At 34.9% G+C, this 15285-nt stretch overlaps 1 protein-coding gene across 1 annotated transcript in view; it reads right to left on the bottom strand.

Moving 5' to 3' along the window:
* Positions 1-200: 200 nt before the first annotated feature.
* The window catches only part of LOC149846185 (epoxide hydrolase 2-like), a 38071-nt gene continuing 22986 nt past the window's right edge, over positions 201-15285 (bottom strand). The window contains exon 4 of the mRNA XM_089996226.1: positions 201-639. Coding sequence (XP_089852352.1) covers positions 393-639 — 247 coding nt within the window. The 3' untranslated portion in view covers positions 201-392. The remainder of the gene's footprint in view (positions 640-15285) is intronic.

Below are 15285 nucleotides of genomic sequence, written 5' to 3'. Positions count from 1 at the left end.
ACTGTCTTTCAGATTCTATCCGTTTTAAAAATGAAACAATATTTTCTGTTCGAATCCGTCCATATCATTTTCAACAAATTACCACTATGACATGGCTGGTTTTAAGATTGGCGCCAAGCAAGTTACCAACAGGACATTTTTTTTCCTTCTTTTCCCTACCCATAAAAAAGAAAAAGCAAAGCAAAAAACTTCGCTTATCAGTAATTCTCCATGAAGATAAATTATTTGATGGGAAATGCATGTTCCTCATGTTCTGCCACAAGCAAATGAAGCAATCCACTACCATGACTGGAGAACAAACAGTGGTTATACAGACCAAGCATGTCCACACAGCTAGATGTGTCCATGGCCACTCTAAAAAGAAAAAGAGGTAAATAAAACTGAGCAACAAATCAGAACTTCTTGATGAAGTCCAGAATGTGATCACTGATTTCATGCGGCCTTTCCTGGGCAATGAAATGCCCTGCTCCTTCAATTATCACAGTTTCCTGCAGGAAGGGAACGTCAGACTTGAAGCCTCCCTTGTGAATATAATGTTTTGCACCTGGAGTAGTATAAGTGATGTCCAGATCTCCAACAATGAACTTAGTTGGTACTATAATCTTTGCCCCTGACCATGGCGCTGAAAGCTCCCAGTTTCTGTATAAGCATTGCATAAGAGTCATAGCACTGGGAGAAAAGAGGAAGGGTGGTGTGCAAGATCTAAAATACTGGAGGAAAAGAGGGGGAAGAAAAAAAAAACAAAGGCATGCTTCTTGAAAACAGAATGAGTAATTTCAGATCATAAATGAATTATGGCTCATGATTTGCTAACTTTATAGGAAAATCAACCCCATGGACGAATGGATGTGAAAAATCAAATATCATCAGAGGAACTTTAGGAAGCAGAAAAACTTTCCCATGATCTTTAATCTCATAAAATTGCAGTCTTCTTCAGTACTTTCAGATGCCATGATCATGAGAAACAATCCTGATGTCAAGTTGGTCTTGAAAAAAGGATAAGATGTATTAAATAGATCATCTGTTTTTTATTTATTTGATATCTTTGTAATTCACAGCACAAGCGTCACAGGTATGTTTCTATTCCTCGTTTATCCAATACTGACGCCTTTTTTCATACTTACAAATTTAGTAAGTCTAAGATTTCTGCATAAGCATACAGTGAACTGGGAAAAGTAAGTAGCGCTTTTGTGATCTGCAGTAGACTGTAGTGATTCTTTCTCTTCTCTGCTCCTTGAGCTTAATATATTGGAATCTGCATATATCAGAAGGATGGACACTCTATGTTCCCTACATTGGTGATCCTTCTTTGTCGAACTGGGCCTATTTCATGTGAAAGCTATCCACTTACTGAATACTACTTTTAATACCATTGTCTGGAAACACTTTCCCCATCCTATTCAGCACTTTGTTTTGCTTTCCCAGCATAAATCAGTGGCTCCCTCAAGGCAGTAATCTAATGGTGTAGACTGGTAATTTTCCAGTGTTGCATTCTCCAATGAAGTAGTATCACTAGCGCAAACATCTCATACTCCATTCAATTTCCTACAAATATTCTAGTTGCAATCATTATGTGTGCCTAAGCAATAAGAAACTATTTCCAATTTGGGGTATACTCGTTAAATGATGATCTCAACCACCTATTTAACTCTCATTTGCATGTTTTCAAGTGTACAGAAGTTTCATTGGAGATTGGATGATCTCCTGAAGCTGCATTAGTTTGTCTATAGGTTATAATGCTAGTATGTTATGATGTATTTCCAGGTGGATGTTAAGATGTGTATATATATACATATATATTTTTTTTGTGTATGTAAACTGCAATACTCATCAGGGGTATTTCAGTCATTTCCCATGATTATAGGGTCGACCCACTAAGGGGTTTTTGTTAGATATTTTATTTTTATTTAAATGGTGTACTATGTGGCTGTTGGGACAGCCCCAATTAGTCGTTGGGCTAGTCCCAATGGACATATTCATGACCGTTGGGGGCTAGCCCAACCACTAGTTGGGCTGCCCCCCTTTACTTCATTTTTGCTTATAAATAGGGCACTCCCCTAACTCAATGCTTTTCTAAGAATTTCATTAGTGGAATCTCTTATTTTTATGTGTTGTGTGGTGTGTGCTCACAGTGGCTATTATGTATGCCCATAGTGGCTATTGTGTGCATTTGTTATGCTCTTGAGATTGTTCTCACTTTGTATTATCTTTTGGTGAACTAGTGCTTGTAAACTCTTGTATTTGTGTTGATCTTCTCATTACATGGTATAAGAGTTGTAGGCTCTTGAGATTGTGTAAGACTTCTCCAAAGATTGTAATTATAAGAAAAGAGACTTATCCAAACTCTTCTCCAAAGACCGTAATTGCAAGAAAAGTTTATGCTCCAACTCTCTATTAAAATGGGCGAAAAAGAATCCATGATAGTGGTTGCATTCAAGCTAAATGACTCCAATTATTTGATGTGGGCTGCCGCTATGGAGCACCATATCAAGGGAAAGAAGTTATATAGGGACATCTGAATGGTACTTCATGTGAACCACAACCCACTCTCACCAAAATTGATGGTGAAGCAAGAGCGAAAGCACTCAAGGATCATCTCATTAAAGTGGAGAATTGAGAAATCGAAAATGCCTAAATTCCCTTTTGGTTCCTTAATAATATGAAACTTAAAATTGCGGCAAGTATAATTAAATTCAAAAAAGCATGTGAGGCTTAGAATTTTCTCAAGAAAATGTTTGTGCAAAAAGGTTTAGCATGAAAGTATTTTCTTCAAGAGAAAATTTGTATGATTAAACAAGGTGATAAGAGTGTGAGAGATTACTATGGTACTCTCTCACCTCTTTGGGATGAGTTAGCATTACTAGAGCCAAAGTGGGATGGTCTCACTATTGAAATGAGGCAAAAGCAACTCGAGGAATAAAATTTGTTTTCTTTCTTATATGGGTTAAGACATGAGTTTGAGCAAGTTAGGTTCAATATCTTATATAAGACTGAAACTATCTCAATTGATGATGCTCTTGGAGAGATATACCAAGCCGAGACTTGACTTTGCGTGTCTAAGGAAAGTGAGAAGGTTTTTGTTGTGTCAAGACCCAATAACAATGTCAAAACATATAAACCTCCTCAAATTTGAAAAAACTAATGGAGAAACTTATAACCATGAAGGAAGAAGCGTTATTTGTCATTTTTTACCAAGAAGCGGGACACATTAGACTGGATTGTCCCAAGCTCAAAAGAAAGGTCGCAACCATTGAAGAAACACCACCCCAAAAAAGTGATGAAGGTAACATAAAAGAAGGAGAACTTAAGAATTCTATTAACCATCTAACGGAAGCATTTCAATTACTCCTTAAGAACTCCTACACATTTACTTTCGGTGTCGGCGTGTTTACTTCGACTCTTCCGGGTATGCCTTCTTGGATTCTTGACTCTGGTGTCTCCTTTCACATGACTCCTTTAGAATCTCTTGTATCTGAATGTACAAAATCCTTTTATGATTCTTGTGTTTCTATGGCCAATGGAACTAATTTAGAAATTAAAAGCATTGGAACATTTTCAAATACTTTAAAAAAAATTCAAATTCTTAAAGTTAGAGTTGTTCCAAAACTCAATTTTAATTTATTATTTGTTTCTCAAATTCTGGATTATGGGTGCGGGGTTTTCTTCTCAAAAAATGTAGGGTGCAGGTAGAGGCGGAGCTAGAAATCCGAAATAGGGTGGGCACAAATGTATGTGTCTATGTGTGTGTGCATGCGTTCATATACATACACATAGAGAGAGAGTCATTAGAATATGAGAACTAGAAATATGGGCATTTCCAACACTTTTTTTGCAAATCCAACCATGTGGATGTGTTTGGCATAGTGAATTTGCTAGGAATCAACCATTGGATTGTGTATTTTGGATTCAAAAAATGTGATTTTTGAATGCTTGAATATTTATGAAGATTATGAGACATTGATTTTAAAGCCTTAGAAAATCTCATTTATCCATCAAAATCGAATGATTCAAGAGCGGATTCTTATAAAACTAAGCATGTAGATCACATCCGTATGGTTAAATTCAAGATAAAAGAATAAAAAAATAATGAAAATCATGATTCACACATTAGTTCTCATATTCTAGTGACTATATATATATATATATATATAGAAAAAGAGAGAGAAAGTTTGTGGTGGGGGAAGCACAAGATACGGGTTAGGGTGGGCACTGCGCACCTTGACTCAAACCCCCTTACCAGGTATTTCAAGGTCAGGTGGGCACTTGTCCACCCTCATCAACATATGGCTCTGCCACTGGGTGCAGGATCGCCAGTCAGGAAAGCTTATTAGCGGACATAGGAGAGGAAACCTCTACTACATGGATTTTTTTCATCTTCTTAAAGAACCATTTTGTAATTTTGTTAAAGAAAAAGATATTTTTATGTGACATCAAAGATTAGGTCATCCTCGTGTATCTAAGTTAGCACTTTTTTCTTTTTTGAAAAACTCTTGTTCCAAAGAGTTCATATGTAATGAGCGTATTCTTGGAAAAATGAAGAAAATTACTTTTAGCCCGAGAACTTTTATCGCAATCAAACCTTTTAAACTTGTGCATTCAGATGTATGGGGACCGACTCCGATCATGTCAAAAGGAGGACTCTCATATTATGTTGTATTCATTAATGATTATACTAGGTATACTTGGATCTATTTTCTTAGGTAAAAATCTGATGTATTCTCTTATTTCAAAGAATTTCACAAAATTGTGCAAAATCAATTTCAAAGTAATATTATCATTTTTCGATTAGACTTCGGGGGAGAATATTTGTCCAATGATTTCAAAAATTATTTGAAAGAAAGTGGGATTTTACATCAAAATATTGTTCAAATACCCCTCAATAAAATGGTTTAGCTGAGAGAAAGCATCGCCATATTATTGAAACTATGAAAACTTTGCTTATCTCTAAAAATGTTCCAAAAAAAATTTAGGTTGAAGGTGCCTTAACCGCGGTATATCTTATCAACTGAATGCCTTCATCCTCTTTACGAAACATCTTCCTTATTGAAAAAATTTATCATGTCTCCATATTTAAAACTTCTAAGAATTTTTTGATGTAATTGTTTCGTACTTATAGAAAAAAGAGACAAATTATCCCCGAAAGCCATTGAATGTGTATTTCTTGGTTATGCAAATAATAAAAAAAGATATAAATGCTATGATAAGAAAAATGACAAATTATATGTTTCAAGAAATATTAACTTTCTCGAAAATGAAAATGGTTTTCAGAAGCCTAAGGATGATCTTGAGTATTCCTTTTTATTTGATTTGTTGCCAAACAAAGCTTGAATTTATTTATGTTGATAATGATCTTGATGATATGCATGTTGATGACTTTAGGGTTTCTATAGAAGATACCCAGAATCAAGATATTCAAAGCTATTCTAGAAGAAATGTTGAACACCCTTCATGTGCACTAGATAAGTATTCACAAAACCAAAATCTAGGAGAAACTAGCACTAGAAAATCTAACTTCTAGATATCCTTAAAGATTTATCATATGAAAACTTTTCACCTAAATATAGAATTTGTCTTATGTCTATCCACTCCTTTTATGAACCCTCAACCTATAAAGAGGCTAAAGAAATTTCCGAATGAATTGACGCCATGAATCTAAAGTTAGAAGCACTTAAGAGCCAAGACCTAGGAAATTCAACCATTACTTATAGGAAAAAAACTATAGGATGTAAGTGGGATAGACTATGAAGAGACCTTTGCTCCTATAGCTCGTATGACTAGTGTTAGAACACTTGTTGCCTTAACATCAATTACAAAATGACCTATTTACCAACTTGATGTTAAGAATGTCTTTTTGAATTGTCACTTAAATGAAGTAATGTACATAGATTCTCCTCCCGGTCTTAAGGCTGAGAGAGGAAAAGTTCTTCGGTTAAAGAAAGTTTTGTATAGGCTTAAGCAAGCTCCCAAAGCTTGGTATGATAGGTTTAACAATGTTATGTTAAACTTGGGATATAAGTCATGTTATATTGATACTGCTCTTTTTGTTAAAGATAGAGGTACTGATATTGTCATACTTCTGTTATATGTTGATGATATGATCATCACAGGGAGTGACAAAAAGGAAATTAGTGAAATTAAAAATATTCTTAAAAAACATTTTGATATATCGGACCTTAGTTTTCTAAGATATTTTCTAGGTATTGAAGTGGCTTACTCACCTAGAGAATATATATTGTCTCAAATGAAGCTAGCTGCAGATATTATTGTCAAATCTAAAATTTTTTATGATAAGAAGGTTGACATGCCAGTTGTAAATGCAAAACTAAGATTGGAGGATGAAACTCCTCTTGAAGATCCAACTCTATATCGACAAATGGTTGGATCTTGACCTACTTATCCATCACAAGACCAAACATTGCCCATGCGGTACATTCAGCCAGTAAGCTCTAACATGCACCTTCTACGGTACATATGAGTATTGTTCTACAGATTGTTAGATATATCAAGAATTCTATAACCAAAGGGTTATTTTTATCATCATTTTCTTCTTTAGATTTACTTGCCTATAGTGATGCAGATTGGGGAGGTAATCATAATGATAGAGTCTCAACTACTGGTTTATGTGTTCTTTTAGGGGACTCACTTATATCTTAGAGGTGTAAGAAGCAAAAGATGATTTCTTTGTCATTCACCGAAGCTGAATATCGAGCAATGGCAACGACAACTATAAAAATTATTTGGTTACAGAGTCTTCTCAAAGATATATGCTTAGTCATCTCTAGTCCTTCGAATATGTGATGCGACAATAAGGGTGCTATCTACATTGCAAGCAACCACACCTTCCACGAACAAACCAAGCACATAAAGATGGACAGCCACTATGTCCGACAAGAACACTTGAGAGGAACTATTGAGTTGCCCTATGTGACTTCAAAATGTCAGTTGACAGATTTTTTCACTAAGGCCTTGCTTTCACCTCATTTTTTGTCTCTTCTTGGCAAACTTTCAGTGATCACACCGTAAGTTTGAGGAGTGTTAAGATGTATATATATATATATATATATATATATATATATATATATATATATATATATATAAAGAGTGATTGGTAGCTGCTCACACGTTAGGTGTTAAATGAGCGTGCTAAATAGGTTTTTCAGTCTTTTTATTTTATTTATAAATTATGACCATACAGATGTGATCTATGTACTTGATTTTATAGGGATCATCTCTTGAAGCGTTCAATTCCGACACATGGGCGGGTTTTAATAAGGTTCAAAAAATCAACGGTCCAAAATCTTTATAAGTTTTTTAGGCTCCAAATATCATTTTTTCATCGAAAACACATGATCCAGGTGTGGATTCCTCATAAATCGACCATGCCCAATACATTTATGGGGTTAGAACTATGAAAAAAAAACACTAAAAGGGCAAAAAAAACATTTAACATGTATCATTTAGCACCTAACGTGTGAGCAACTACCAATTTCTCTCTCTCTCTCTCTCTCTCTCTCTCTCTATATATATATATATATATATATATATGTGTGTGTGTGTGTGTGTGTGTGTGTGTGTGTGTGTGTGTGTAAACTGAAATACCCATTAGAGGTATTTTAGTCATCTCCCATGACTATAGGTTCGACCCACTAGGGTTTTTTGTTAGATATTTTATTATTTTTATTTTTATTTTATTTAAATATTATACTATGTGATTATTGGGACAGCCCCAATTAGTCGTTGGTGTTAAATTGTATATATATATATATATTATTGATTTATATATTTTTTATTTTCTTTATTTTATTTCTATTTTATCTAGTTCATTTAAAACTAGATCTAATTCTTTTAGAACTACAATTAGACTAGTCAACACTTTGTTGACTAGTCAAAAGAGTCGTTGGACTAGTTCCAACGGCTCTATTTCCAGCCGTTGGAGCTAGTCCAACGACTCTCTAGAGACCTCTCTTGCCTGTTGCTTGTATATAAATAGGGGTGTTCCCCCTCTCTTGTATAACAATGCTTCTTGCATAATGATGAATAAAAGAATATTTTATTTTAGCTCTCTTGAGAAATGCCGCTTGTGTGGGTTTGGTAATGAGTGTGCCCTTTTGTAAACACTTGTTGTGCGCATTCTTTTGAATCTTTGGTGAGCATATTGAGTGTGATTAGAAGATTCTTGTTTCTTTACATGATATCAAAGCCTTTGTTGCTCTTGTCTCTTGAAGACTGCTTGCTACCTAGTTTTATGTGCCCATAGAAGAAAGAAAGATCTTCTTGGTAAATCAAAGTGTTCGTGGAATTATGCAAGTGTGGCGTGTCGGCTCGGGTGATTGCGGTGTGTTCATGCTAGTTCGTAGTGGTGCACTCGTGCTAGTTCTCTTTCTTTTTTAATCTATTCTTTTCTCATCTCTCCTCGTCTCTTTGTAAGAATTTATGACAATGAGAAAGTCACCATCATACCCATGAAGCACAATGATACAAACTTTGTAATTTGGTCTTCAATAACGAAGAACCACATATGGGGAAAGGGATCATGGGAATTAGTTGATGGTTCTAATTCAGAGCCTAAATTAGTCCTCACAAAGGTTGAAAATGAAAAAGAAGTACCTCTTACGGATGGTAAAATGGCTAAGGTACTAGCTACTTATGAAAAAAAGTGGAAAGAGTGGAGGATGAAACACATGTGCAATCTCTCCTCGTCTCGCAAAGTTTGAGCATGTCAACAAAGCATGGGAATACCTTAAGAATATGTATTCCCTTAAAGATATTGCACATGAGTATAATTTGTAAAACAAAGTTCGAACAATGACTCAAAAGAACAAAAAGTATTAGGGAGTATTACAATGAATTGTCCGAACTTTGGGAAGAATTATCTATCCTTGAGCCTAAGTAGCATTGCCCGAAAGATATAGAGCTCTTGCAAAAGCAACTTGATGTGAAACATTTTTATCAATTTATAAATGGTTTAAGATCGGAGTTTGAAAGCACCAAATTTGCACTTCTTCGTAGAAGAAAATTTTCTTCTATTGTTGACACTCTTGAAGAATTGAGTATGAAGGAGAATAGGCTAAGAGGGCATCCTTTAAAAGATGAAGACGACTCTGTTTTAGCTATCTCTAGACCGAGAAACAACATGCGTCCTTACAAACCGCCTCATTGAAAACAAGGAAATGACATTGGAACCTTATTAGAAACACAATGAGTATGACAAGAAAAAGATTATTTGTTATAATCGTCATGAGCCGGGATATACCAAACCTCAATGTCCTAGATTTAGAAAAAGGAAAGAAAAGAAAGTGGCTTTGGTTGGTTCGTCTCAAGAACTGGGTGAATTTAATAAATCGCATGATGCACCTGTATTTATGTCACAACTTATGGAGATTCTTCAACCTCTTCTTAAAAGAGTATCTTCTTCAAATGGAGCATCGACTGGAGACACAGTTTCTTCCTTCTTCGATCCCGATAAAACTCCTTAGCTTCTTGACTTTGGTGCTTCGTTTCATATTACCCCCAATCAAAATATTTTATTTGAATGTCATACCAACTCAAGCGTATCAAATGTTTTCAGAGTCGATGGTACATTTCATGAAATAAAAGGAATCGAAAATTTCAAAAATACTTTACAAATTCTAAAAGATTTATTATTTCAAAAGTAAGGTATATTCCTAAATTAAATTTAAATCTCTTGTCAATTTCTCAAATATCTAACCATGGATGTAATGTCTCTTTCTCTTCTAATGGTTGTTGGGTGCAGGATCATCAGTCAGGGAAGCTGATTGGGGAAGACTATAGAGAAGGAGGCCATATATGGATTTTTTGAAAATGCCTAAGGATACCTTTTGTTGTATGTTCAGAAAATTGGTTTGGATTTATGGCACAAATGACTTGGTCATTCTAATGTATCCAAAATACAATATTTTCCAAATCTAGAAAAATTTTGTAACTCTGAAAGTTTTAAATGTAAAGATTGTATCCTAAGTAAAATGAAGAGATTACCATTTCATGAAAAAACTTTTATTTCCTCTAGACTACTTAGGTTAATACATCTACACCAGTAATATCAAAGGGTGGATATGCATACTATGTTAAATTGTATCACTTTTGTATATATATATATTCCTTCTCTATTGTATAACCCCCAGGGGCATTTTTATCTTTTTCAGCTTTTACGCATATTCATAATTATGAATATGCTTGTAATTTCTTTTTCCTTTCTTTTTCCTTTCTTTTTTTCTTTTTTCTTTTTTTCTTTTTTATTTCCTTGAAGTTGACCAAGTCAACTTGGAGGAGGTCCAACACTAAACGTTGGACCCGTTAGATTTTTAATCGTTGGAGGGGCTCCAACATCTAGTGGGAGCCCCTCCAAGGCTTTCTTCTCTATTATAAATAAGGGGAAACCCCCCTCTTAAATGTATTCAAGCTTGGAGCTTGTTCTCTCCAATTGTTCAATAAAGATTCAATATATTTTTTGCATTTGGCTATTCTTATTGTACCTTTGTGTACATTTGTTCTAAGTGTTCTTATGCCTTTGTGCACATACCTCTTAATAGTGTTGTGCTTATAGCACACCTTATCTCTTTTTGAGATATTTTTACATGGTATCAAAGTAAGGTTGAAGATTAAAAGATTGTGTGGCTCTTCGTATTTGTGGGTGCCTCGAAAAGTGTGCCTTTAGCCTCTTGGTGATTGAAGTGGTGACTTCTTTTCCCTCAATATTTTAGAAGGATATTACAACAAGATTTAAAAGTCTTATTGTGGTAAGTATAAACTCTTCATTCTTTCCTCTCTAATGGGTAAAAAAGAGTCTCATTTTTCACTTGGTTTTAAATTGAATGGCTCCAACTATCATGTTTGTGCTGGTAATATGGATGCTCACATTAAAGGGAAAGGTCTTTGGGGTTATGTCAAAGGAGCCGTTTCCGAACCCGAACCTAAGATCACCATTGTTGAGAGGGATGAAATAAAGGTTCTTGATGGTGAAGAGAGGGAAAAAGCCTTTGAAGAATATAACAAAAGGCATGAAGAATGGGAGATGAAAAACTACAAAATTCTTTTATGGTTTTTCTCTTTCATTGAAACGAGAATAAATGCAAATATATTGAAGTTCAAGAAGGTTTTTCAAGTGTGGAAGTATCTTGAAAGAATGTATACTTCAAGAGATTTGTCTCATAAATATTATCTTCAAAAGAAGGCATTAACCCTTCAACAAGGAAAAATGTTCGTTAGAGAATATTTTGCCAAACTATCCACTATTGGGGATGAGCTTGCTCTACAAGAACCTAAATGGAGTGGAGAGGCAATTGAATTAAGGGCCAAACAATTAGAAGATGATCATTTCTTCAACTTTTTAAATGGGCTTAGACCCGAGTTCGAACAAACTAGATCCTTTCTTTTGTCTTTTTTCTCTTCTCCTCCGTTGGAAGATGTGCTTACCAAACTAAGTGGAGAAGAAACTAGATTGGAGATGAATAAAACCAATCAAAGTGTGTTGGTCGTTCTCTCTAAGGATGAGGATGAGGGTGCTTATGCCGTTTCAAGACCGGAGAATAATGTCAAAACATATAAACCCCTTCATTTCAACAAAAATCAAGGAGGAAGAGAAAATGGTGGGCAATATGAAAGAAGAGATTATAGTAAAATCATATGTCACTTTTGCAAAGAACCGGGACACATTAAACCGGTTTGTCCCAAATGGAAAAAGATGGTAGTTGTCTACAACTTTCCAACCAACCAAGGAGGAAGGACCATCAACTTCCAACAATGTTACTTTGTCTCCAAATCAAATCATGGAAGCTCTTCAACCTCTCCTCAAGGGATCCATTTTCGAAGCTGCCATGACAACCTTCTCTCCTCCCGGTAAGACTCTTTGGCTCTTAGACTCAGGTGCATCCTTTCATATGACTCCAAATGTTTTTGCACTTTCTAAATACTAAAAAAATTGGTCACCCTCTTTTGTCTCTACCGCGGATGGGGCTTCTCTTGAAATAAAAGGAATTGAAATTTTTAAAAGACTAGGTTTTTTTATTCCTAAAGTTAGATTTATCTCAAAACTAAATTTAAATTTGTTTTTCGTCTCTCAACTATCGGATCATGGATGTGATATCGAATTCTCATCAAATAAATGTTGGATACAAGATCGTCGGTTCAGGAAGTTGATTGGGGAAGGCTCTAGGAAGAGAGATCTATACTTTATGGAATTTCTTCAAATTCCAAAACACTCTTTTTGTAATGTTGCCCAACATAAAGATATAAATGTTTGGCATAAACGCCTTGGGCATCCAAATATTGTCAAGCTTTCTTATTTACATTTTGCTAAAACTTTATGTAAAGACAACTTCAATTGTAATGATTGTATTCTTGGTAAAATGAGAAGTTTACCTTTTGAACAAAGAACTATGTTTTCAACTAAGCCTTTTGAAATTATGCATTCGGAAGTATGGGGATCGACACCCATAGTATCTAAGGGAGGGTTTTCGTATTATGTTATCTATGTTGATGATATCTCAAGATATAGTTGGATATACTTCCTCAAACATAAACATGAGGTTTTCTCTACCTTTAAGGTTTTTCATATGATGATACAAAATCAATTCAATAGAAAATTACAAATTCTTAGAACCGATTCCGGGGGAGAATACCTTTCAAATGATTTCAAAAGTTATATTGAAAACAATGGGATTGTTCATCAAAGGCCTTGCCCCAAAACACCTCAACAAAATGAATTAGCCAAACGAAAACACAGACAATATAATAGAAACTACAAAGACCTTACTCATTTCTCAAAAAATTCCAAAAAGATTTTGGGCTGAAGCGGCTCTTGCATCGGTTTACCTCATAAATCGACTTCCATCCAAAAATTTGAATCAAATATCCCCCTTTGAAACCTTGTATAAAAAAAATTGATTACAATAGACTAAAAATTTTTTGTTGTAAATGTTTTGTCCTCACCAACAAGAATGATAAACTATCTCTCAAAGCCATTCCTTGTGCGTTTTTGGGATATTCGGAAACACAAAAAGGTTTTAGGTGTTATTATATTAAAAATGACAAACTATATGTTTCAAGAAACGTAACTTTCTTAAAAAATATGAGTGGTTTTGAAGAACACAAAACTCATGAAGATAATGTTGATTACTCCTTTTTATTTGAATTATTATCTAGAAATGAGAACCTTTTTAGCGATGATGAATTGAATGAGGATAGGGATATAAGTGAAAGTATTCCACCACCCATCCAATATGAAGAAGAAATGATAGTTAAACCAATTACCTATACACATAGAGATAAAAGTACCTTTAGAAGTGCAATAAAAAAGTATAGTCACCCTAGTGAACCTTCCAACCACTCTCGAAAAACCGAAAGATCTAGGAAAAATCCTTCTAGATTTATATCCTATGAGTCTTTTTCTCCAAAACATAGGGCATGTCTTAGTGTCATTCACTCATATCAAGAACCTAGGAATTTTGAAGAAGCCAAGAAAAGGATAGAGTGAAGGGACGCAATGGATAACGAACTTAGAATCCTCAACAAAGCCAAAACTTGGGTCTTTCAATATCTTTCATAAGGAAAGAAATCAATAGGATATAGATGGGTTTTTAAAGTCAAAACCAAGAGTGACGATACTCTTGAAAGATATAAAGTCCACCTTGTTGCAAAAGGATATAGTCAAGAATACGACAACGATTACGAAAAAAACTTTGCTCTTGTTGCACTAATGGTCATTGTAAGATGTTTGATCACCATTGCATCTATTAAAAAATAGAACATTTATCAAATGGATGCTAAAAATGCCTTCTTAAATGGGGACCTTAATGAAGAAGTTTACATGGACGCTCCTCCTGACATGGACGTTCCAAAAAGAAAAGTCCTTTGTTTGCAAAAAACGCTCTATGATTTAAAACAAGCCTCGAAGGCTTGGTATGATCGATTTAATGAAGTAATGGTTCAAGATGGTTTTACTTCATGCTACACTGACACTGCTCTGTTTGTCAAAAAGTTTGATGCAGAAATTGTGATTTTATTGTTATATGTTGATGATATGTTGATAACAGGTAGTGACATAAAGGAAATCAAAAGTATTAAAACCGCTTTAAAAAGAGGTTTGAAATGTCAGACTTGGGATATCAGACATACTTTCTTGGCATCGAGGTAGCCTACTCTCATAGAGGCTATTTTTTGTCTCAAACTAAACTTGCGTGTGAGATTCTTGACAGATCAGGTATTACTGACGATAAAACCTGTGAGACCCCTGAAGTTGTGGGATAAAAAATGAAGATCGATGATGGGATACCCTTGGAATATCCTACTCCTTACCGGCATGCCCCTACATCTATCTATATGGGTGTTGTTCTTCGAGTTGTCAAATACATAAAGAGGACCATAAATAAGGGAGTTTTTCTTTCTTCATCTTCTGAATTAAATCTAATTGCTTATACTGACTCTGATTGAGAAGGTGACCCAAATAATCGTCACTCCATCACAGGCTTTTGTATCTTGTTAGGAGAATCCCTGGTCTCATGGAGATGCAAGAAACAACAGAAGGTGCCTCTATCATCTACGAAAGCAGAATATCGAGTCATGGCCTCAACAACCATGAAAATTGTTTGGATTCATCAAAACTACAGGGCATGGGAATTCAGGTTGAAGAACCCACGAAGTTGTGCTGTGATAATAAGAGTGCAATCTATATTGCTAAAAATCACACATTTTATGAGCGCACAAAGCATATTGAGATGGACTGCCATTATGTTAGAGAAGCATACTTGCAAAAAGTCATAGATCTTCCTTATGTGACTTCAGAATATCAATTGGCAGATTTCTTCACCAAGGCTCTTTGCTCTCCCAAATTCAACTTTTTCCTTGGCAAACTTTTGGTCATTACGCCCTAAGTTTGAGGAAGGGTGTTAAATTGTATCACCTTTGTGTGTGTGTGTGTGTATATATATATATATATATATATATATATATATATATATATATATATATATTCCTTCTCTATTGGATAACCCCAGCGGCATTTTTGTCTTTTTTAGCTTTTACGCATATTCATAATTATGAATATGCTTGTAATTTCTTTTTTTTTCCTTTTTTCTTTCTTTTTTTTTTATTTCCTTGAAGTTGACCAAGTCAACTTGGAGGGGGTCCAACACTAGACGTTGGACCCCTCCAGCAGTTAGATTTCTAACCGTTGGAGGGGCTCCAGCGTCTAGTGGGAGCCCCTCCAAGGCTTCTTCTCTATTATAAATAAGGGGAAACCCCCCTCTTAAATGTATTCAAGCTTGGAGC

This window comes from Nuphar pumila, chromosome 2 (genome assembly GCF_984573655.1).
Source record: "Nuphar pumila chromosome 2, dmNupPumi1.hap1.1, whole genome shotgun sequence".
NCBI classification, from domain to species: Eukaryota; Viridiplantae; Streptophyta; class Magnoliopsida; order Nymphaeales; family Nymphaeaceae; genus Nuphar; species Nuphar pumila.
The sequence above is the reverse complement of the archived record's forward strand: the minus strand, read 5'-3'. Positions and strand labels throughout refer to the sequence as shown.